General features: G+C 35.3%; 3 protein-coding genes across 8 annotated transcripts; 1 reads left to right on the top strand and 2 right to left on the bottom strand.

Annotated features, from left to right (window-relative positions):
* The first annotated feature begins 1,319 nt into the window (after positions 1–1,319).
* ebo (exportin ellipsoid body open) lies at positions 1,320–11,748 on the top strand. The gene is made up of 21 exons (XM_077430356.1): positions 1,320–1,543; positions 1,680–1,886; positions 1,965–2,162; positions 2,236–2,416; positions 2,500–2,653; positions 4,790–4,940; positions 5,010–5,182; positions 5,269–5,392; positions 5,468–5,550; positions 5,627–5,735; positions 5,811–5,903; positions 5,981–6,101; positions 6,186–6,330; positions 6,412–6,538; positions 8,084–8,221; positions 8,292–8,558; positions 8,821–9,005; positions 10,522–10,707; positions 10,793–11,021; positions 11,091–11,324; positions 11,404–11,748. Exons 1-21 carry the CDS (start codon positions 1,517–1,519, stop codon positions 11,485–11,487), a joined length of 3,216 nt encoding a protein of 1,071 aa, XP_077286482.1. The 5' UTR covers positions 1,320–1,516; the 3' UTR covers positions 11,488–11,748.
* On the bottom strand, positions 11,682–13,146 carry LOC143911488 (ADP-ribose pyrophosphatase, mitochondrial). Of its 6 annotated transcripts, none has more exons than XM_077430368.1 (5): positions 12,881–13,126; positions 12,616–12,815; positions 12,322–12,550; positions 12,097–12,245; positions 11,682–12,026 (listed from the first exon to the last, which is right to left on the bottom strand). In XM_077430368.1, the coding sequence occupies exons 1-5, from the start codon at positions 12,886–12,888 to the stop codon at positions 11,740–11,742; spliced, it is 873 nt and encodes a 290-aa protein (XP_077286494.1). In that variant the 5' UTR covers positions 12,889–13,126; the 3' UTR covers positions 11,682–11,739. The 6 variants fall into 6 exon arrangements, with proteins under 6 accessions (XP_077286494.1, XP_077286492.1, XP_077286497.1 ...); XM_077430366.1 differs by having other exon boundaries at positions 11,683–12,026; positions 13,072–13,146; XM_077430371.1 differs by having other exon boundaries at positions 11,683–12,026; positions 12,933–13,125.
* A 946-nt stretch (positions 13,147–14,092) lies between these two features.
* On the bottom strand, positions 14,093–23,482 carry Cap-D2 (CAP-D2 condensin subunit). The gene is made up of 19 exons (XM_077430863.1): positions 23,318–23,482; positions 22,877–22,990; positions 22,627–22,799; positions 22,361–22,542; positions 20,834–20,975; positions 20,439–20,723; positions 20,192–20,353; positions 19,986–20,123; positions 18,779–19,144; positions 18,374–18,694; positions 18,045–18,245; positions 17,427–17,966; positions 16,473–16,834; positions 16,224–16,394; positions 15,875–16,147; positions 14,845–15,109; positions 14,577–14,771; positions 14,399–14,504; positions 14,093–14,315 (listed from the first exon to the last, which is right to left on the bottom strand). Exons 1-19 carry the CDS (start codon positions 23,424–23,426, stop codon positions 14,224–14,226), a joined length of 4,197 nt encoding a protein of 1,398 aa, XP_077286989.1. The 5' UTR covers positions 23,427–23,482; the 3' UTR covers positions 14,093–14,223.
* Between the last annotated feature and the right edge of the window lie 99 nt (positions 23,483–23,581).

Below are 23,581 nucleotides of genomic sequence, written 5' to 3'. Positions count from 1 at the left end.
ACTTTTTCGGGTGAACTTAAATAAGAATATTTTGGTACTTTCCCTTGATCTAGAACCAGTGATGTGCTGCGCTAAAATTCTATTACCCGGCTCGCACCTTGGCAAACACCCCCCCCCCCCCCCCATTTTTATACCATATTCAAATATTATCAATATAATCTCTAAAATCATTTACATATATTTTGAACGGTAAAGGGACTACTAGTCATATATGAACCAGTCACAGGACAAACAGTCGCTCTAGATCGGTCACACGTGATCACCCGTCATACTAAAACTGGTCACACCCAAAAATTCGAACAATTTTTAATTTTTGGGTGTGACCAGTTTTTTCGTGACCAGTTTTAGGGTGTGACCAGTTTTCTCATGACCACTTTTAGGGTGTGACCAGTTTTAGTGTGATGGGTGACCGATCTAGAGCGACCGGTTGTCCTGTGACCGGTTCACCGGTTCTCCGCCAACTCTCTACGGATTGACAATTTCATCTAAACTATTTCCGCGCATGTGACTCACGTACGAATACCTATATAGATATATTAAAAAAAAAATCCGTGTTTTAAGAACCAGCTATCCGAACGAAAATTATTTTAGCAACCGGCTCGTCAGAGTCAGTTCGAACCCATAGCAGCACATCACTGTCTAGAACCATATTAAAAAAAATTAAAGGAACAAAAGTAAATTGCCACTTCTGCTTGATAGATTTTCACTAAATTTATTGTTTTACTAACTATGTAGGAATATATGTGCTATCCCGAATTAAAATCACCTCCCGTCCTCAGTGCCGGCCTTACACCCGATGGCGCCCTCTGGCAATTTTTTCTAAGCACCCTTAGAAAGAACTTTCGCCTTTGGCGCTCTAATTTAAAAATTTTAATGACTTTTGGCACTGTAATTTTAAATTTTAAGGCGTATTTGGCGCCCTCGGGCGCCGCCCGACCCATCCCCCCCCCCCCTAAAACCGGCACTGCCCGTCCTATAGCTCTTGTGACAAGTATTTTATGGTTCGGTGATTATTCCGCAAAAAGCGATATCGCAAACGTCACTAAAATCTGTATCACGGAACATCTTGCACCCAAAAACTCGATCAATCGAAATCTAACCACGCAAAATATTATACTAACGAGAAATCAAGTTCCAAATTATTCAAAATTCGAGATTTTCGTAGCAACGATTGTCGTGCGCGCGATCGCAATGTGCGAAATAATAATAATAAGTATGAAAATTGTGTTTCCAATAATTAATGGCTAAATGAATAATTTAACATATTTATGTAAATGGCTCCAGATAATGGGAGAGTACCAAGATTTGAACATAATTTTGATTGAATTGGAATTTAGTCATTAGTGTGGTAGTGGTGATGTGTAGTGGTGAAGTGTGGCAGCACTGAGTGTCAGTGGCCTGGTTTTGGGTGGAGTTGGAGGTGGAAATGGAGGTGGAGCGCGCCTGAAGCCGGCCCTCTGCGCCTCGCCCCCTGCCCTTTTCAGCCCGAATTTTACCCCCCTTTCGCCCTGTCACCATGCAGGCCGTCGCCTCTCCACTATACGTTTGTCACTTCATACTAATTATTTTATAACATCCAACAAAATTCATTTATACACTTGTTCATTTATAATCAATTTGAATTTGAATTAAAAACATATGAAAAATAAAAATGACAGTTTGGTTTTAAATGTTCTTAGAATGATGCGTCCACTGATTATCTCGGCACACTAGAAATGTTAATGGCGGAATTCTTTTCCCCGACGACTCAAAATGAAAGGAAAAAGGAAATTGAAACGATGCTACAAAATTTTGACAGGCAACAGGATTCTTGGAAACACTGTATATATTTCATGAAAAAATCGAGCAATCAGTATGTGTTGATGTTTGCTTTGACTACAATTGAGGTAAAATTTACGTACCACGTCTGTATTGTACAATACTTAACATCATAAACCGTGTTTAAATTTACAATTTATTTTCAGAACATAATCAATAAAAAATGGTCAATTCTGACTTATCCTGATAAAGCGGAGTTAAAGAACTATCTATGGGAGCATTTCACACACAACCACCCAAAAACACCATCGTTTTTGAGGAACAAACTAGCTAAATTAATTGTAGACATTGCGAGACACGATTGGCCTGCGGCGTATCCTAATTTTTTTAGTCAAATTGTTGATGTAATATTTGTATAATTTATTTAATTATACCTATTATTATAGTTCACTGTATTAAACATATATTAATTTTAAGTTAGTGGAAACCGGCGGACACACTCCGGTTCTGGGTCTTGTTATGGTTCAAGCACTAGCCGAAGGCTTGGGTACGAGCTCAGGATCAGAGCAAAGGCTTTTATATTTACCGCAAGAGAGACAAAAAGAGTTACAAAAATTGCTTTTATTATACATTCCTCAACTTCTTACAATCATTACAGGTTTAATTTTATTTGATAAGCAAATTTTATTTCATTGAAAACTTATTGATAGCATTTGTTTTTTAATTTATTTTTCTCTCAAGGCGTATTGGATAGACTAGCACAAGTCCAATCAATTGATAATTCATTTCCAAATCCACCACCTTCACCAGAAAGAGGACCAGGAAACTCGTCATCTATGCCGACAATTTCTGGATTGCCTGACTTATTAGCATCTTCCTCCAACACCATTACACGGTATGATTATTTACACTCCAACCGAATTATTTAATATATTTCAGTCGAACTTTCATCCCAAAATAAGTGTACAAAGCTAAAATATTATAAAGGGGCTTGGGAATTGTTAATAATTGCTGGCAGCAGTCGAATCTTTTCTGGAATGCTACACGTTGACTGCTTTAGCAACTTCCAAAAGCTGCAACGCAATCGATTGTGGGAAGTTACCAATGCGCTATGTTTAATTTCGAGCAAAATTTCAAATTTGGAGGCAATTCTATAGACTGACTAGCACCATGGCTCCATCTAAGTTATCTCAGAAAAATTCCAGAAGGATGAGTGTTGCCGATTATATGTTTTGTTTGTAGCTGTTGAAACCAAAACTGCATCGAAGTTTATGAGCCATAGCGGCGGTTGTAACTCACACACATTTATAGTTGTGTTTCAAAAATATGTTGAGAATCAACGTATTTGTAATTATGGTACTAATTCATAATTACATGCATATAAATCAGTTTACGATTTGAATCTTATTTACTGGGTCTACCTCACGGGACCGAAAGTGAAAAGGTCGAAAAAGCAAATATCGGAAGGCAAAGATCGAAAATCGAAAGATCAAAAACAAATGGTGCATCTTAAACGGTACTATGTATGCATGCGGTGAAATTATCTCTCTTTTTGTCATACCTTGTTTAATGTACGTGCGAAGATCCGGGAGGAAAAGCCTGTTTCCCTTGTTCCTGTTGTATCCTGCTTGCGCAAATTAAGTGAAGATGTACGACGGGAGGAGAGAGAATTTTATTGCACGCCACTGATATATATACTAACCGTTTTTCATATGTATGCATGGTAAACGTACATTTTCGACTTTTTCACGGTCACCCCTTATTTACCATATGTTGTCATCTAAAATCAGACTTTGATTGATTTATTTTGTGAAAATTGAGATTGCATGGTCTTTGGGGGAAAAAGAGGTTTAAACTAGGGGGATGAGGAGTTGTGAGTCGGAGCATTTCAAGCGTATTTGCAGTTTTTAGTTCATTTACTTAAATCGAACTGTGGACCATGTTTACTCTGCATTAGGGGTTCCAAAAAACCGACCGAAATAAAAAGCCGGTTTTCGGTTTTTTTACAAATAAAAAGCCGGTTGGCCGGCTTTCACCGGTTTTAGAAAAATACGATTTTTTTTAAGTTTAAAATTTTTATATCGAAAAAAAAAATGTAAATATGTATATATTTACATAATATATATCTATATTATGCAAAAAAATAGTTTTTTATAAATTAAATTAAGTTATAAACATTATGAACTTTCATAAGATCATTACTTTATATTATTATTACAAATATTACAAATAATACAATTTGTATTATATGTACATATATCCTAAATACGCACATATAATTAAATGATTTAAATAAGCTACTATCAAGAATATAAAGAGATTTCAAAGTTGTTTTTACGCATCTGTATTAGCTTAAAAAATCCAAAAGCAACCGTTGCAAATTTCGGAAGCAAATTCATTTGATCACGAACATTTTAAATCCATAATAAAAGTAGGTATGTGGCCTCAATATTTAAAGGGCAATTCCTTCGAAGAAAAATCAATTATATTTCGGAAATTCCTATGCATTTTGCCATAAATCATTTGACTACTTTCTTTGATGTTTTCAAGTACAAGGATTTGCGATAGATAAAGATGCTTTCTATACCTGAAGTTGGGTAGGTCATTGAAACTACATACTTTCAATAATATTTTATTGATTTATGACCTGGTCCATTACTAAATCTCAAAGAAACTGCTCAAGAAAGAAAGTAATGTAGCTTTTTTTTTGTTCAAAGAAATATACGCCTATTACCTAAGAGCGTTTATACACATTTATTTTGATCTTTCATAGAAATTTAAAATTCATAATTGTTAATTTTGAGGAAAAAAACATTAATTAAAGAAAACCTTAAAAAGCCGGTTGATCGAGCCAAAAAGCCGGTTTTCGGTTTTTTGATAAATGGTCAAAAAGCCGGCTTTTCGGTTTCGGTTTAAACCGGCTTGGAAGCCCTACTCTGCATATTTATTGGTTCTCAACATGTTATAAAATTACTAAATAAATCTCAGCATTACAATACATATTCAATTGCTTTGATTATTTTGATTTTAGAGGTGGAAATCAGGGATCTCGGGAAGAGTGTGTAAGACTATGTCTAGTCGCTCTACAACAGTTATTTTCTTGCTTACCACACGCTTCTAATCTACCACCCACTCTCATATCATCGGTTTATCATTGGGCCAGTATTGTCACTCAAACAGAAGTATGAATAATCAAAATTGTTTATTTTTATTTCGCCGATAGCTTATTTTAAACTTAATGAATGTTTCAGTTTGATGAAGACATATGCATAATGGGCATGAGTGCTCTTAATGAAATCCTTTACCAGAGGCATGCGTCAGTCGGATGTGCGACTTTGCCTCGTATGACTCACGAGACTCATAGACTTTTACATCATCTCGTCACACCCTCACACGCTCCCGTATTAAACAACGTATCACAAATGTCAGTATCGAAGTTGTGCACGTTGATACTAAAATATAGAAGCAGTAAGATTTTATGTAATATTAATCTATGTATTGTTTCTTTAGGTATATTGACAAAGTTTCGGAATTCCTGCAATTATTCATATCACTCTATTTTAAAAGACTGGATTCCGAACCGGAGTTCGACTCCAGAGGATTTCTTGTATTGTTGTTTCAATACACATTCCAGGTTAATATAATATGTACATTTACAGCGTTTTTATCTCACAATAACATGTAAATTATCATTGTTTGATATGTTTAGGTGCCGACTTATTTAAACTTCCTCGGTTGTTTGGACATATGGGTCCAATTTTTAGAGATATTAAAACCTCAAGATATTGTTAAGTGAGTTTCAAAAATCAATAACATTGTTGTCTCGTCTGTACTTATTTATGTTTATTTTATCAATTTGTATTTTTAGGTACTCGGATGCATTACTTGGTTTGGTCGGTGGTATTATTAATAAAATGCAATTTCAACAGAATCTAATGCAACTGCAACAGATTGATAATGATGCCATAAATGATGATGTATGTTTATGTATAAAATTTTTCGCCACTCAGTTTACAAGTGTGTACTTTTTTAATGGTATTGAATTATTATAGGGTGAAACTGAATGGCAAATCTTTCTTCGAAGTTGTGTTGAGTGTGTTGCAAAAGTAGCCGAGTTTTCACCGTTGCACCTATTCAATCTTGTCGTTAGTACTCTGAATGTATTGAATGTATCGTTTTACTATATTGAATCTATATAATATTTATTAATTGCTGATTTTAGTTAGAAATATGGCACACTTTAGCAGAAGCTCACGACAATGATGTCGCAACTAATCAAGAGCTATTAGATCTGGCTTCTTTCACTCAATTGCTCGGAAGATTAGCGCCAACCCTATTTCAAGGTATGCCAATGTTCAATTTGTAGCATGAGCTTTCATTTTTTTTCAATTTTCATTTCATCAAAAATAATTTATTTTTATTAATAGATAAAGAAGATTCATCTATTGAACAAAATATAAAGCATGCTGAAATATTTTTGGAACGTCTTATGAAACTGCTTCAAAACGCTACCAATAAATGTGTGAATTCTCAACACCAATTTAAACCTGTTACAAATTTTCATTCACAAGTGTAATTATTAAGTTTTATCCTTTTTATAATACATATATATTTAATCATATAGGTTTATATATACTATGTTTATTGTTTTAGTCATTCGGGAGCATTGGCATGTATGGGCAGTTGGGCTCATTATATTGTACGCTGTCCAACGACGTCCTGCTCAGCTCCATTGCTGTTGCAAACAGCTGCCATTTTATTAGTCAATCGGGATAAACAGGTATAACCTAAACTGATGAGCAATTCTTGTATATATTACCGTACGAAGTGTTCACTCCGGTTCGTTCATGAACATACTAATCTGTTCATACTCTATTGGTTTGCATTTAAGTGCTAACAGTCAAAAGGTATCTTAAAATAGATTCACCAGGTGTAAAAACCTGTTTTCAAAACCTTTGAGATGTCAAAACGTCAAGTATTTAAAAAGGCAATCCTTTGGAAGCCACATTACAATGTTATTATAATTTCCGTTTCTGCTAATATTAAAAATATTGTAACCCAGAGTAAGCATATATACATAGAGGAATGGAACAAGCGATTGAGAATACTTAAACTTGGTACCCGGAAAGATGAACTAAATTGCACTGAATAGTGGCGCAGTTTCGATTTTCGCAGTCCTAATTTTCAAAGGCGCTCAAAAAGAACTTACGCAATATAATTCCACAAACAAAGGTTAGCACCCTCGGATAACATACAATACAAATATAAACCTTGACGCTTTTTTGTGGAATTCTATTGCGTTAGTTCTCTTTGAGCATCTTTCAAAGTTTGGATGTCTCGAGAGTGCAACTATCTCGAGTGCATTTTTCCGGTCACCGTTAAACTTATACTAAATTGTTTGTGCATAAAAAAACTAGTCGTTTGTATATGTTACAGTAGAAGTGTATTTTCAGTTGAGATATATTTCAACTAGCGTTTTATGTCATTCATATTCGAACACAATTCAACTCTACAAGCGCAAATACACTTTCAACAATGTGCGCCAGTTGTAATATAAAAATTGGGTTTTGACAGCTGTTGTATTTTTACGAATGCTTTAGAATTCTACGATGCGTTTATATTTGCTAGGTATTACGAATAAAGGTAATGATTACCGTATTACGATATTTTTAAGAATGTTTTCAAAACAAAAATGTGACTTTCCAACTCAATATACTAGTCGAGTGACGTTTTCACGAAAATCTAACCTGGTACCAACTTATAGTTGAACTGTATTTTCAGTTGTTTTATATTTTGACCAGTTGGATTATAATTCGCCATATGAATAAACTTGTATGGGTTAGACGGAATATATTCCAACTAGTTAAAATATATTACGACTGAAAATATCCTTCAACTATAACGGTACTTGGTACCAGGCTAGATGAAATATATTATATTACGAATAAAGGTAATGATTATCGTATTACGACAACTCTAAGAATGTGTACAAAACAAAAAAGTGACTTTCCAACTTAATTTACTAGTCGAGTGACGTTTTCACGAAAACCTAACCTCTCCATCTAACCTAGTACCAACTTATAGTTGAACTGTATTTTCAGCTGTTTTATATTTTGACCAGTTGGATTATAATTCGCCATATGAATAAACTTGTGTGGGTTAGGCGGAATATAGTCCAACTAGTTAAAATATATTACGACTGAAAATATCCTTCAACTGTAACGGTACTTGGTACCAGGTTAGATGGAATATATTCCAACTAGTCAAAATACATTACAACTGAAAGATACTCTAATAAATACACGATTAATATTTTTGTTTGTAGTTTCCACCAGTTCTAGTCCACGCTTCAGCCCACATGCTTTTGAGTGTCACGGTATCGATGCGTCCTGCCGAACCATTGCAATACATTCCCGATTTATATTTACAAGCTCAACGCTCATTGAATCATCTTCAATTCAAGGTACATACATGAATCCATTAGCCGGTAGCACGTCTGCGTATTGTTTTATTGTTGATATTGGTGGTTTTAGACGGGGTCTGTGGTCAGGCAAGCGCTCTGCACGATGATCCTCGAGTGTCCGATGGAAGCTTCCGACAGTACGAGCGGGTCTGTCGACGCTAAACGGCTGCAGGCTTGTTCATCACTTGTCGGCGGGTGGTGCTCGTCTCTCATGACGCCGTTACCGAGCAGTACGCCCGTCCAGCGTCTTGCATGTCTTCCTTCACTCACACATTTACTAAGATATTTCGCCGATCATCCTACGAATGCTAAAAAAATATTGGCGGCCGCTGTAGAGGTCTGAAAATTTTTTTACCCCTTTTCTCTATAGTGTTATTTTTTGTTTGAAAAAAAATTGGATCAAATCGTTCGAAGGTTTTTTTTTGTTTTGCTTCATTCATATTTATTCATCCTATCATGTTTAAAATCGTTTAATAGATATGTATGTAATATTCAGTTTTAATGCATTACTAATAACACATTCATTTGTTTTATGTTTGTTATGATATATTTTGTTTTGGTGGACTGTTTATTTGAATTTATTGTATAATCATTTTCAGAAACCAGTTCATGCGGCTTTGGAAGTATTTCAATATTCTAGTCACGAAGCTAATAATTACGAAGAGAACAATGTAGCTCCGATTGTACTTGAAATGTTTTTAGCACTGTTACATTCATTGCATCAACAGCTAGGCAATGTTTTCATTCGGAATTCGATACATATGTTTTTAGATGTTGCAAAAAGGTAAATATCATGCGAGTGGATTCAAAATTGTACTGAGCAACAAAAAATAACAACGTTTTTTACTTACCGGAGCAGATACTAATCAATCATTACTAAGTTTGACCCACTGAATTCGAATATGATAATTATTTTTGTTAGTTTCCTCTCGTTTATAAGTTTTAAAAAAATGCGCAATTTTTACAGATTTTTGGCTTTTGCAGTCTTTAATTCAAAATCTAGTATTGATGTGCCAAAAGTGAGTATTGCAATCAATAGCCAGATGTTTTTTCTAATGATACTGATTTTTTATTGCTTTGAAATACTTAAAATTAATTATCTAGCGAATTTTAAAACTTCAAATTTTTTTTTTCTTGTACTATCATGCATTTCTTGGCCAAGTTTTATATTTCACTACGTTTACAAGAATTGGTTTTCAATCTCAATAGATTTTTTTTATCAGATCGTGCTTTTTAGAGCGATAAATGACTTTAAATAAAATTATGAAATGTTCCAGGCAGGGGTGCTCATCGCTCTTTAAGTGAACGTAAGCGAGTGAGATCGAATGATGCTCTAGAGTAGAAATTCTTCTTTTTACACCTTGAACCGTGGTAAAGTGAAAAATTAGCGAAATGAACTAATAATATTACGGAAAAAATTGTGTTAAAAAAAAGTATAATTTTGACTTAAAATCCGCTAGATATTTAATTATAAATATTTTAAAGCAATAAAAAATCACAATAAATAGAAAATACATCTGCTTATTGATTCCAATACTTACTTCACGTTCGCGTTTGAATGGAGCAAGCAATATGTGCATTCTTAAAAATGAAAAATGTCCTAACCACACGTGATCTCAGCATAGCACTCCGATTTGGACTTTTACGATGCTACGTTTTCAGTATCCTTCTTTATGGGGTAGAAGCATGGACCCTGACAGATACTATGTGTAAAAAACTACAGGCCTTTAAGATGTGGACATGGAGAAGGATGCTGAGAATCTCATGGATGGCGCGTCGAACCAATGCCGAGGTGCTGACCCTGATGGGAAAACATGTCGAAGTATTCAATGTGAAACGGCGCAAATTGGACATGTAATGCGGAACAAGAAATACGATCTCTTGCGCCAAGTAATCCAGGGAAAAATCGTAGGCCAACGCAGTCAGAAAACATCTTGGTACGGTCTCAGCACCCGAGCACTATTTCGAGCAGCCATAGACAGAGTACAGATGGGAAGTCTAGTTGCCGACGTTCTCAGAAGACAAGACACATAAATAAGAAGAATACTCACTTATTGCTCAACAACACTAGATTTTAAGTTTTAAGACTGCAGAAGCCAAATATCTGTAAAAATTGCGCATTTTTTAAAACCGCATATCTCATAAACGAGAAAAACCAACAAAAATGATTTTCATATTCGAATTCTATTGGTCAAACTTAGTAAAGATTGATCAGTCTCCGCTCTGGTAATTTTTTGTTGTCGTTCAGTGCTATCAATGAAGTTGTTTATATCCATAGAAAAATTCTAATTATTTAACAGAAAACAACGTGGAGCTTTGCAACAGTTGTTATGTGTACTACAAGTAGGCGTAGAAGGAGGCTCTTTAGCCAATAGTACTGCTCTTGAAGAAGTCCTGACTATGTGTTTAGAGCATATACTTCCTCTCGTTCAAGGAAACGATACTGATACGGATGTAGTGTATGCGCTTTTCGATTTATTTGGCAGGTTTGTCATTTTCCTCGTTATCCTCTACAAGCATGCTTACCGTAACTGAAATGACTGATTATTTCAATTTGATGTCGTTTTTTAGTATATTGCTGAACAGATGGCAACATTTTTATTCGTCATGTGTAAGGCAAGGTTGGTCTCCGGTCGGACCAGAAGGCGCTGGTGATGGAGCGCAAACAGATCATCTATCGCATTTCTGCGCCATAATGCGGGCTATCATATCATCGTTCACATGTGACAACATTGAGGTGGCCCGTCTCAACTTCCGCACTATGGATTTTCTTAATATTCGCTATAAGTTATATACAAAGGTAATTTTAAATTGTGTACGGTCTTTTTTTATATTATAGTGAGTATAAAATTACATTTCGCAATTCCAGTTGGCGTTTCAGCAAGAGTTATACGGTCATACTTTAGGAATTTTGCTTCGAATTTTATTGCAACGGACGGCAGTCGGAACCCTTCTTCAAGAGGAAGTCGTGACGACGTGTTATAATTTAGCCGCTATTGATTTTGCTGCATATTTCAATACATTCTTGCCATCATTTTTGGGGACGTTGCAAGATCTCGCCGCTAATGAGATACAAGAACTACTCACAATCTCGAAGGAAACGGTGAATGTTAATCTATCATAGAGGATTTGATCTCGTACTGGTTTTATTAATTGATTTAAAATTTCATTTTATTTTATAGGATCTGCCGTCGTTCTCGCAAAACTTATTAAGACTTACCAACGATATACGTTGCTATCAAATGTCTCGGGAGTCGACTCGATAAAACACTATACTTATATTCTATTCACAAATGATGAAACGTTTTCAGACTGACGCCGAAGACTGGTAATGTTAAACTGATATTTGAGAATCTCAGTTTGATTTCTGAAAAGTTGAATTTTTTTAATCGTTTATATCAACACTTTTTTTACTTGAAATATAAAAATTGGAATTGTATATAAATTAAAATTGTGTAAATAGATTAAAATAGTATCACATTTATTTTCATTTTTTTATTTTGATATACATATTTATTTCACCAATCGCTTTGTAGTATTTCTGCAACCTTATGAACAAAGTCAATATGCGATGCATGCAATGAAAGTTCTTTGTTAACGTCTATCCACTTTGCTCCGACAGCATCATCACCAGCTGTCAACGCAATATCTCCAACAGTATCACCAGTATTGTCATGAAAATTAAAAGCAGTTGTTTCCATCCAGGCATTGTCTGTGTTCCTCGGGTCGTCGACATATCCCCTATACACTTCCTTTCCAGTGCAAAAGAAATCTTCAAGTTGAGACTTCAACGCTATATTATCATCTAAAAAACAAGACGCATAATATAAAACACCATTCAACACAACATCATCTCAATGAGAATATTATATTACCGTGCGACTTTTGCAAACTATTCGTAGCCTCTTCTAAAAATTCTCTTATCGCCGCCGAGCATACTTCTTCACCCGAATCTACCATTCCACCGGGCAGTGCCCACATGCCGTTATCTCGTCGTTTAATTACGATCAATTGGAGTATGGACCTGGATCAAATCCAACATTATAATACGATATATATGTACATAAACACTGCTCAAAAATAAGTCGTAATTGACGCACTTATTTGTGATGGGATTTTGTACAATTGTTTTGTTATCGTCTCGCTTCCATCGCGTCACTATAGGATCAGCAGCATGGTTGGGTCCCCATCGTCCCAACAGACCTCGACCTCGTAAGCCAGTGCGTCCTGCAGGATTCAACGGATACCCGTCTTCGATTGTATAATCGCCTTCAAAGCTTCGCCGATCCACCGTGCTATCTTTCACGTTCCATTTGAAGGAGCCAGCTTCTAAAATGATCTCACATGAATCTAAAGTATGTCATGTTTGTGTAGTATAATTTTGATTCGATTACTTATGACGGGATCTGCCCATGGTTTTCCGTCTAATCTATCCGAATCGAAATACGGTGGTGAGTATTCTGGAAATTTCTCTAACCAAGGTATTTTATCCTTGGTTATATTTTGCCTGCGAACCTGCGACGTAGGATATACTCCGCCGAAGCAGACTCCCCCGTGACATCCGGCCATCAGTATAATCCGGGTCGATAGAGTTCTACGTGCGATTAGTAATATGATTTAATGGTCAATTTTTAACATTTTGATACTCGTCTTACTTACACGTTCATGGTATGTATATTTTATTTTAAACACAGATATTGTATTTGCTTACAATATTTCTTTATTATCAAATGTAAGTATGTATGAGGTTTTTGATGAAAATGACGATTCGTTATATATTTGCAAGTTTGATCGTATTGTATCGATTTAATATTGATGAAGCAAGAATTGTGAAATACTATATGTGTAACCTTATCGACATCAATTGACAGCAACCGGTACAAATTGATTCATAATGTTACCATTGTGCAAATTTAGTCTCATTTAGTCAGTGTTACCAATGGCAAACTTTACACTAGTTTCGAATAAAATCATTTCCTGTAATAGATTACCTAAGGCCTTTTATGGTTCGGTGATTATTCTGCAAAAAGTGATCTCACGCAGGTTACTAAAATCTTGATCACGGAACATCTGGCACCCAAAAACTCTATCAATCACGCGAAATAATGTACTAACGAGAACGTCGAGTGCCCGATATTCCGTATTCGCGATTTTTGTGGCAACGATTGTCGTGCGCGCGATCGCAATAATCCGTTTACCCTTTTTATGGCTCACGTGGACAATTTTAATGTTGCTAGTGTAGGGATATAGCACGACTTGTACCATACGAAACTAGGTCGATGATATCACCTATTTCCCTCATCGCACTAAATCTGTACAAATGACACCGTAGCCGAAATACTTCGTCCAGCTTACCCATAAAGGCGATTAGACTCGCTCCAGATACGCAATCACGAGTACACGGGAAATCCCAAGGAGCTACGCAACTATGCATCAAACATACAAGACAAAGGAAGACCTCCACCCCGTTGGAATCTTCCAGAACATGATCTCACCAGCCCAGCTACACGTTGTTCAAGCAACACCTTTATAAACTAGCGCATCGTCCCCAGATGCCAGTGAGCTTCAGGAACTCGACCTGGCTCGTTCCAGCGAATCCCCTACTTCGTTGTACATACAAATACACCTGCATTAATTGAGTAATAAAGATCCTCTTCAAAATACAACTGAATTTCCATAGGCCGGGAAACGGTCCAAACCTTTAACCCGCCCTATACTAGAAAGCCCAGGATGAATGATTAATCGAAACGTATAGGATGTTACTTGTATGCTGCCCGTCCTCTTCCCTTCCCAATTTTTTATTGCTGCTTAGGCTTTGTATTTTAGCTTTAGGCTTCTAATATGATCATTAAATTAAAAATAAACAACATATAAATTAAACATTTATTAAAAATGCAGAGAATTCGCATCATATATACAAAAAAAGGTAATAAGAATATTAAATCATGCAATTCATTAACAATACATATAATATATTTATAACATTTAAATTAATTATGCAATTATTTTCTTTTACGAGTAGCTCGACCGACTGGCTTTTTAAACACACTATTTTTTTCAACTGGTTTTTTCCGAATAACTTCATCCTCCTCTTCTAAAAGTATAAAAGAATAAATGAATTTAAAAACATTTATGTATTATGCATTTACAACAATATGTGTAATATATTATACAGACCAGAATCATCAGATACGTTATCTTGATATTGAAGAGGTCTTCTTTTCCTTGCTGACGTACGTGCATTGTTGTCATTTGAATTTTTACTTTTAACGGGAGTTACATTCTAGTACGAAAAAAAATCGATTTACATATTTGTAATGAAAAAATGTGATAAATATCATAAAACAATACATACTTCAACGTCATTATCAGATTCAAAGTCACTACCACTGCTCGACTTTCGAGCGCGAGGTCGCCTTTGAACTTTACGAGCTTTAGGAGTTGCCGGCATTTTATCCCTGCCATTATCTTCAACTGCATTCTGATCATCGCCGCCTTCTCGAATTGCGAAATTCTCTTCGATCTTATCACTCAATTCAGCTACTGCCGTCTTTTGAAATACAAAAAAAATATTTTAATTATTGCAACAACTGCATCAACATTACGCGGCAATTTATACTCACTTTGAGATCCGGTTTAGCGAGCTTATTCGTGTTCGATATAATAGTCTTAAAACAATGATAAACTTCTTTCGTGAACAGCTTATCCTTATAACAATCCATATTTTCGATTAACTTTTTAATAGAACGTTCATTGTATGAAAAGAGTGACAGGCAATATGCTAGATCCCGCCATTGTCTCTCGTCATTGGATAATTTAAACCTCAAACATAATTTTTCAACTAACGCCTCCATTTGACGGTCTTTCTGAATGAGTGACATTACGTATCTGTAAATTAATAAAAAAATAAATAAAATTTTTAAAAGGGTACGATTTAACTGTACATTGAGAAAAATACTGTGTATCTTAAAAAAAATGTTTGTGCATTAAAATTTTGCATTACTTTCGGCATCAATCTCGTATTGTGCATCGAATAAAATATTTTGGCATTATAAAGTGACCATAAATCATACGATCATTTGAAAAAATAGGTTTTAGCATTAGTATAGATACAAAAAGTGGCAACGTTGCAGTCTTCCGTTATTGACAACTGTCGACTGTTTACACATTTAAGTAGCAAATATTTTTTTCAATGATCAAAGCAAAGTTTCTAACGCAATCTGTATCCGTCATTCAGAAATGCACACAAATTTTTTGTAATGTACAGAAACTTTTTTCAACACTATGACGGCTGCTGACTCATATTTGTATCATGTTGGGTGCACACCGCTCATACATATTTGATTCACGACTGTGCGAACTGTTTGTGTCGTTTATGACGAAAACGTGATACAAAATTGTATCATCGGCCACAAACGATTGACGAAAACGTGACGGCCACAAACGATTGACTGAAACAGTTCGCACAGTCGTTAATCATGTGTCATGCGGCCAGTAAGCTTTGTGCACCCAACATGATACAAATATGAGTCAGCGGCCGTCATAGTGTTAATGTACAAATTTTTTTTTAAATGCAAATTTATTTTATAAAATGGACGTTTAAATTGTTCCCTTTTTAAAACATATGATAATTTATATGAAAGGAAATATTACTTTAAAATTGTTCTGAAATCATCTTCAGGGAGTCCGATAGTTGGATCGCTTAGTCTGGATATAATATCAGGAATGATATTGTATAACGCGTTTCCCTTTTGGGATAACTGCTTGAAGAAAAGACGGGCCATGGTTCTAGTGTTGGGATCGCTGTCGACACAACACTTCGCTAATCCGGCAACTTGACCACGAGCGCGTACCATCTCTTGCAAAATAAGATACGATAACATTTTCACAGTGCATTGGCGCACCTCTACGCAAGGATCATTCAATCTGGAATCACACATACAAAAGAATTTCAAAAGACAATTTTTAAAGGATCAGACAGAGCAACTCTTTCAATCCTTACCTTTCATATATATGATGCGTCCAAGGCTGTACGACATTCGGAAACCTCAACGTCAAATCGGCTAACGTTATAACTATATTAGACCGGATTGTACTTGAAGACTCATTCTTCAACAGAGACATGAGCAATTGCATATTTTCTTCACAGAACGTCGACGATACCAACATAAATCTACAAAAAAATTACATAAACGTGTATACGTGCACAATTCTATGAATTAAAAAACATAAGATCTAGCAAATTGCAAACCTTCCGAGAGCAAGGCAAGCAGCAGCTCGCACCTCTGGATTGTGAAGTAAAAACGGTCCTTGTAATAGATTGTGAATGATGGAAGAGGCACGACCGAGTAGACCTGCACATACGACTTCTCGATCACAGACCGATCGGACGAGTTCAGCGTCTGCATCATCGGCAACCGCTCCTTCTAGACCAGCTTCTTCTATCTCTTCTCCATCTTCAGCATTACCAGCAGTCGATTGATTTTGTAAACGCAGCAAACGACCAGCTGCACTCGCAGAGCTTGAATTGAACGAAACGTCCGTCTTTCTACTCTTTTTACCCAAGAGGTTCGATTTGGTCTTTGCACCGTCAGCTTTCCGTTGATCACGTATCTACATATACAAATTAAATAAAATTTTCAACCAAGGCACTACTTAAACATACTACGATAACACTGAGAAACAAAAAAATCACGTTTATTTTCTCAACGGAGCAGAGACTATTCAATTTTTACTAAGTTGGACCCACTGAATTCGAATATGACAATAATTTTTGCTGACTTGCTCTTTTTTAAGCGATAGGAACGTTTAAAAAAATGTACAATTTTTACAGATTTTTGCAATCTTTTATATTGCTACTATAGTATTGCTGTGCCAAAAGTGAGTATTGAAATCTATTGTCAGATGTTTTTCTATTGATTGTGATATTTTATTGTTTTGAAATACTTATAATTAATTATCCAGCGAATTTTAAAAGTAAAAAATATGCTTAATTTTTTGTTTTATCTGAACATACTAATTCGAGTGGTAGATGATTTAAAATTACAATATGAAATGTTTTTTTATACGTTTATATAGCTTAAAAGAGAGGAACCCAGCAAAATTATTGCCATATTCGAAATATAGTGAGTCTAATTTAGTAAAGATTAAGTAGTCTCCACTCTGATAATCTTTTTGTTGTTAATCGGTGTAATTTGAAACACACCTCATTCCGTCTACGCAATTCACCGTAAACAGTTACATCCAAATATATCAACTGCTGCATAGCAATATGTCCGAGCATAATCAAAAGCCTGCTGATGTACTGGATCGGATACGACGACATGGCATCATCGCCTCCTTTCTTTACATGGCCGTTTATTCTTTCAGTAATCGTTGATAGTAGTTGAATACACATCAAATCGGGAGTATTGCAGAGCGCATAAATAGCATTGACGACATTGGTGCCGAACGATGCGAACTTTTCAGCCTTGAAGAAAGTATCGACGATGCAACCTGACAAGAATTCAAATAGCGGGCTCGTCATTGGATAGCGCTGCTTGGTTTGGCTTATGCATATCAACAGCTGCAACGAAAGCACTTTCTTTCGGTAGCTGCCGGAGAGGCCGACGTTTTGAATGACTTCGATGTTTGCCGTGGCTACGGACGGTTTAGATTTCGCCACCATTGCAAGGATGCTCAACGCTGCATAGCTGTCGTCGTCGGTCGTCTCGCTATGCTTCATGGTGAACATTTCCCAGAATATCTAGAGTTGATTTAAACATGTACATATATATTTGAAATGGCGAGAAATTATTCACAGAATGAAATCAAGTGTGCATACTAGTACAACTGTATTGCTCAAATGTCCCGAGTCTAACCAACGAGTTAAAAGCACTTGCAAAGCAGCAGCTTGACCTCGATTGATAGATAACACTAATTTAACAAGGGCTTTTGCAGTAGCTGCCGCTTGTGTTCTTTCCGAGTTGCCTTCAATCTGTAGATACATTTGCCGATATGCATCTTCGACGGCTTTACGTTTTTCCTAAAAAAAAAAAAAACGTATAATCTATAAACCATAGCAATATTGTGAAATGTGAAGAATTAAACACTCAAATGGTAAATCTAGCATTATTTAGATACTGTGTACTATATCTGAAACATATATATTACCTGATCAGGAGACCAAACGAGCTGCAACATTCCCATGATTCCGAGCTTCGCCGTTTCTATATTGAAACTATGAGCAGTTGTAAAGAAATCGATAGCTTCGTTCACATCGGTCGACTGTTTGGACATGAGCAACGAATACACCAACGGAATCGCTTGTTGTATCAATTTGCTGAACGATACGGAGTCTTCTAAAAATGCCACGACATTCTCTTTCTCTTCGAACTTTTGAATTAAGTCAATATTTTCCTCATTGTTTGGATCTTGCAATTTGGTTACATCTGTTATGAACACGTTTTTCAGTAACGCTAATATGTAGGCAACCTAAAATAAATAAAATGGACACACATTAAATGAACCCCGTCAAAAGAATGCTTTTTCGTTTAACGAATTTAACGCACACATTACCTGATCGCTCTTATCCAATTCACACCTTAGCAATTTAGCCTGTGGATATTGTATTTCCGTGTGACGCACAACGACGAACGCCTCGTAATACTTTCCCTCCGATATATAGTTCCTAACGAGAGCGTACGAATCGTTCAAGCTTCCTTGAGACAACGGAGGATCGTCTTGAGTCGGTTCGTTGATTTTTGTTTCAATAACTGTCTTCACATCGTCCATAATTTCGTCCCACTTTTTAACTAGCTCGTGATCTGGTTCTAAGTTCAGTTTTTGCTGAATTGCCTCGAGATTCTTTTTCTCGGTTTCTAACTGTTTTTCGAGGTGACCCAATTGCAATTCGGCCGAATATGGATTGTGTTCCAAAAACACCTATAAAACGAACGAAATTATTACACGTTTTATTTTATTTTATTTATTGAAAAATCAACAGACAACAAGATGTAGACATGCATAAAAACAAAGAGTAAATATATGATATATATATATATATATATATATAACATCCGAGTCCAATTACAGATTTTTACAAAGATAATTAAATGAAAAAGATAAACAAATGAAAAAGAAAAGAATAAAAGCTATAACATGACAAAATAGCACATTGCATAACTAAACTAAAGTGTTCAAATATTGGAAAAAGGTTATAATATAGAATAGAAGAAATGGAAATTTACAAAGATAAACAAATGAAAAGGAAAATAATGAAAGCTATAACATGACTAAATAGCACATTGCATAACTAAACTTAAGTATTAAAATATTGGAAAAAGGTTATAAAATAGAATAGAAGAAGAAATAGATCAATCGGTTAAGATTCTCTTGATGTTAGTCCTGAATTGATGTAAGGAAATACCGAACAGATCAACCTCATTCAGCTCCCCGTTAAACATACGATAAACACGCTGCAGATAAGAATATTTTTGGGAATTAGTATTGAAAGGATTAAATGAAAAGAGTGCAACGTGTCTAGAATACCTAACTGGGATCCTGAAATCAACCTTATTCAGTAAAAAAGAACAATCAAGGAAACCATTTATGAGCTTAAAGAAGAATGTATCATCAGTACGTCGTCGCCTGATTGTTAAAAGATAGGATTTTTAAAATATCGGGAACAGTAGAATGGGTATAGGTAGGAAAAAGGTAGCACATATACATCAATATAAAGAATACATATGAATAAATTATATATGTATCGATAATTTTAATATACTTTAACAAGCTGCACGGCACTCTTTCTAACAAGAGTAGCACGATCTTGCAGTCGTCCGACCGCTCTGGCCAAAACTGATTGTTGTCTCGTTATCGGGACGCATCCCTCACGTTGCAGTCGTATCCAATATTGTAGAACCTAATATTAAAAAGCTATTACGAAACAATTGAAGCACATATTTAATATAATGCATATATAAAATTAACCTTCGCCCTGACGAAAGCTGATAGATCGTGCAGATGTTCTGTCAAATCGTCAAGAAACTCATCTCTCATAATTCGCTTTTCATCCGATAAACCTTCTCCTTTGAGTTCACAGCATATAATTTCACACAACATACCCAAAACGCTCGTCCTCAATGGGTAGCACTGAAAAATAAAAATTTAAATTAACAACATACACAACGTAAACTATATATACATATGTACATATATCACATTTAATAGAACTGACTTCGTCATTTTCTAAATAAGATCTCATCGCTTGGGCGGCGGGTATCATTTGCGCTGGCATCAGCTGTGTCAATTCGCTGAGGAAGTGAGCGCAGTTACGTTGAGCTGGTGCAGCATCTCCAGGTCCAGTGGCTGTCCCTTCATCAGCCGAACCATCGTTACCACCAAGCGCCTCACCGAGTTCTCTGACGAGACGCGCCACTAGTCCTGACAAGCTCCAAGAGTTTACCAGTTGACATATTCCGGCGCATATCGGAGATACGGCGTGCTCGTATAATTGTACCATCTACAAAAGATACTTAGGCATAAATTTATATATATATATATATATATATATATATATATATATATATATATAATGAGATATTTGGTATTGAAATCGGACGCTTAAATAACCTGAACTAATTTAATAGTACACGATAAGCCATGGTTGTATTTTTTACAAAGAATTCCCAATATTTGAAATACTGTTTCTCTGGTTGGTTTGTTTTTAATGATCGGATCTTCCATTATTCTGTAGCAAGGCTGTGCCATCATACTGTAAAAATTCAATTTTGTATGAAATATTGTTATAAAATTAAAGAAGCACATTAAATTAAAATAAAAAAGGCTTGTATTTAATTGGTCAGAAAGTAATGGTAGCTGTGAGCTTTGAACAATGACTAGTTTATGTACGAAAAGCTTATTGATTTATTATTATTTGTGAACTTCTAAAAAAATTACTGACCATTTAATATTTCGCCCATTAAAAATCTAAGATAACAAATACAGTAGAACCTCGATTATCCGGATTGTTAAAAACAAACATAAATTTTACGATTTGCTGCATTGAAATGCGTAACACAAAAATTCGAAAATAAGACGGAGAAATGAGTCGGTTGTATTCAAAATTCAATACTCAAAGGAAGTTTGTTTCTTGAAAATTTGGTCGCAATTTAAATATTTATTTTTAATATTACCAATATGGAAAAGAATACGTGTTGTTTTATCATTACAAGACAAATTAGATATAATCAATACTTTAAAAGGCAGTGTCTAAGGAGGTTTTTTTGTCAAATAAATATATTGTTGGAACGTCAACAATCTCTATAAACAATATACAAAGTAAAAAAATTATGAAGTTTACTGATTGTTTAATGTCAGAAGATGGAAGCTCAGAGCGTAGGTTATAAAAAAATCAGGAAATGAAGAAGTCGAAGTGTATTTTTATGTAGTTCATTCAAAGACGATCGTCTAGACAGTCAATATCTGGTCCATTATTATATGAAAAGTATTTGCGATTTCGCAGCTTTAACCGTTTGCCCGCGGCCGTCTTCTATGGAAGCTTTGGGCGACAAGTCTGTAGCGCGGCTGTCTTCCATAGAATTTCTGAACTTTGCACGGGATTTTGAGCCTTATATGCGCCTATTTCAACTGTTTTAAGGTTCAAAATTGGTTGAATATATTACTGAGAGTTGAATGCCATCTATTCAATTTGCATAAAATGAATATATACCAGTCAAAAATTAGTTTTTTGTGGAACTATACTGAAATCTCGTTTATGTGACGTCACGTCTTCATACAATTATGAAGAATGATTATTTGACAATTAATCAAAAACTACGAGATATATTATGTATTTTATTGTTTAAAATAATACTTTGTGTGTTAATTTACGTATCTGGTTACTTGAGTAAATATTAAAATCTGTATTTAAGGTCGAAAACTCGATTGCCAAATTCGCGAAAAAGGTGCCGCGTACAGGGCTTGTTCGCTATATTTATTGCCGCAGGCAAAGGGTTAAAAAGAACAGCTAACTTTAAGCAAAAATCCATAATTGAATTTCTTATTCTCTTTCCGTCATGATTTTTTCGATTATCCGGACTACCTTCATCCCCGATTAATCCGGATAATCGAGCTTCTACTGTATTTTAAAATTATTACTCAATAAATGCATCATCGGCGAGGGGCGGATCCCATAAACGTTGCAGTGGAAGTTGTAACAGATTGTACAAGATATCGAGAGCGCCACGTCGCTCCGACTCTCGCCATTCGCTGTCTCCAGACTGTCCATTTTCAGACGAGGTCTGCTTTTTACGTTTACCGATGGTTAATGTAGCGGCCATCTAAAATAAATCAAACAGAATGTAATTGAATCTTAAACCGACACAAATTAAAAAACAGCATTGCAAAAATAAACATATAATCACTTGTGTAGCCAATTTCGTATCTTTGACTTTAATGAGTTCAATGAAAAGATACAAAACCATTTTAAGACAATCGAGGAAGCGTATACGCTCCTCACTACCAAGATCCTTGTCTTGGAAAAATTCTTCTAACTGTACACATAAACTTTGACAAGCTCTTTCGATACATTCAAAGCCTAAAATAACAAAAAAAAAAAAACAATAAACAATTTATTATGTACATACATTTTATGTTTAAGAAGCTGTTTGATACCTTTATTGATGTTATTCCATTCCAATTGATTTCCGTTGATAATGAGGGATAAATACGTGTCGAAATAATCGGAAATAAAATCCAGGCCGTTTGAATTGTAGGCACGACCAGCATCTAAGGCAAATAAAATTGTATTCATAAAATTGTATTCACAAATAAAACTAATACACAAATGTATATACAATCAAAGGTATATTTGTGTCATATTATAATACATCACACTCTCAGAAAAGTATTAAAAATGCATAATATCATGTCATATTGTGAATTCTTATTTTAATTCCATTACTTGATACTGAGTTTAATGTCTGCTTATAAAGTAGATATACCCGGCGTCGCTCAAACTAAAATGTTTCATATACTTTATTTTTCCTTGGTAGTGCGTATATTATATTAGGGCGACGACAAGTGTAATTGCTAGTTAGGTATGAAATGAGTTACCCTGAAGTTGTGATGGGATGAGATTGGGAGCGAAGATTTTTAACCGGTCGGAATGTTGTTCTGCCAACTCGGCTGGGCGTAAAGACACGCACGAATCGAACCACGACATGTTTATATTTCAAAACCAACCGTGGCAGTTTTGACAACAAGCCAGATGAATACAATAGCAACCGCCACTTTTTAACTCAAACGGTCGCAACGCGGTAGTGCAATTCACCTTTTCGCCACACATCGATAACGTTCTTAGATTATTTTTATAAACAT

This window comes from Arctopsyche grandis, chromosome 5 (assembly GCF_051622035.1).
Source record: "Arctopsyche grandis isolate Sample6627 chromosome 5, ASM5162203v2, whole genome shotgun sequence".
Lineage (NCBI taxonomy): Eukaryota > Metazoa > Arthropoda > Insecta > Trichoptera > Hydropsychidae > Arctopsyche > Arctopsyche grandis.
Note: the sequence above shows the minus strand (reverse complement) of the source record. Positions and strands in the feature narration are given on the sequence as shown.

Coding starts and splice junctions, on each gene's coding strand:
- ebo (XM_077430356.1), top strand. CDS start 1,517: ATGCAGGCCGTCGCCTCTCCACTATAC. Junction 5,904..5,980: donor TGCACCTATTCAATCTTGTC/GTTAGTACTCTG, acceptor TGCTGATTTTAG/TTAGAAATATGGCACACTTT. Junction 11,325..11,403: donor TCACAATCTCGAAGGAAACG/GTGAATGTTAAT, acceptor TTTATTTTATAG/GATCTGCCGTCGTTCTCGCA.
- Cap-D2 (XM_077430863.1), bottom strand. CDS start 23,426: ATGTCGTGGTTCGATTCGTGCGTGTCTTTACGCCCAGCCGAGTTGGCA. Junction 14,772..14,844: donor TCGCTAAACCGGATCTCAAA/GTGAGTATAAAT, acceptor GTATTTCAAAAG/ACGGCAGTAGCTGAATTGAG. Junction 14,505..14,576: donor AATCTGATAATGACGTTGAA/GTATGTATTGTT, acceptor TTTTCGTACTAG/AATGTAACTCCCGTTAAAAG.
- LOC143911488 (XM_077430366.1), bottom strand. Junction 12,551..12,615: donor ATGGGCAGATCCCGTCATAA/GTAATCGAATCA, acceptor AGATCATTTTAG/AAGCTGGCTCCTTCAAATGG. Junction 12,027..12,096: donor TAGTTTGCAAAAGTCGCACG/GTAATATAATAT, acceptor CTTGTTTTTTAG/ATGATAATATAGCGTTGAAG.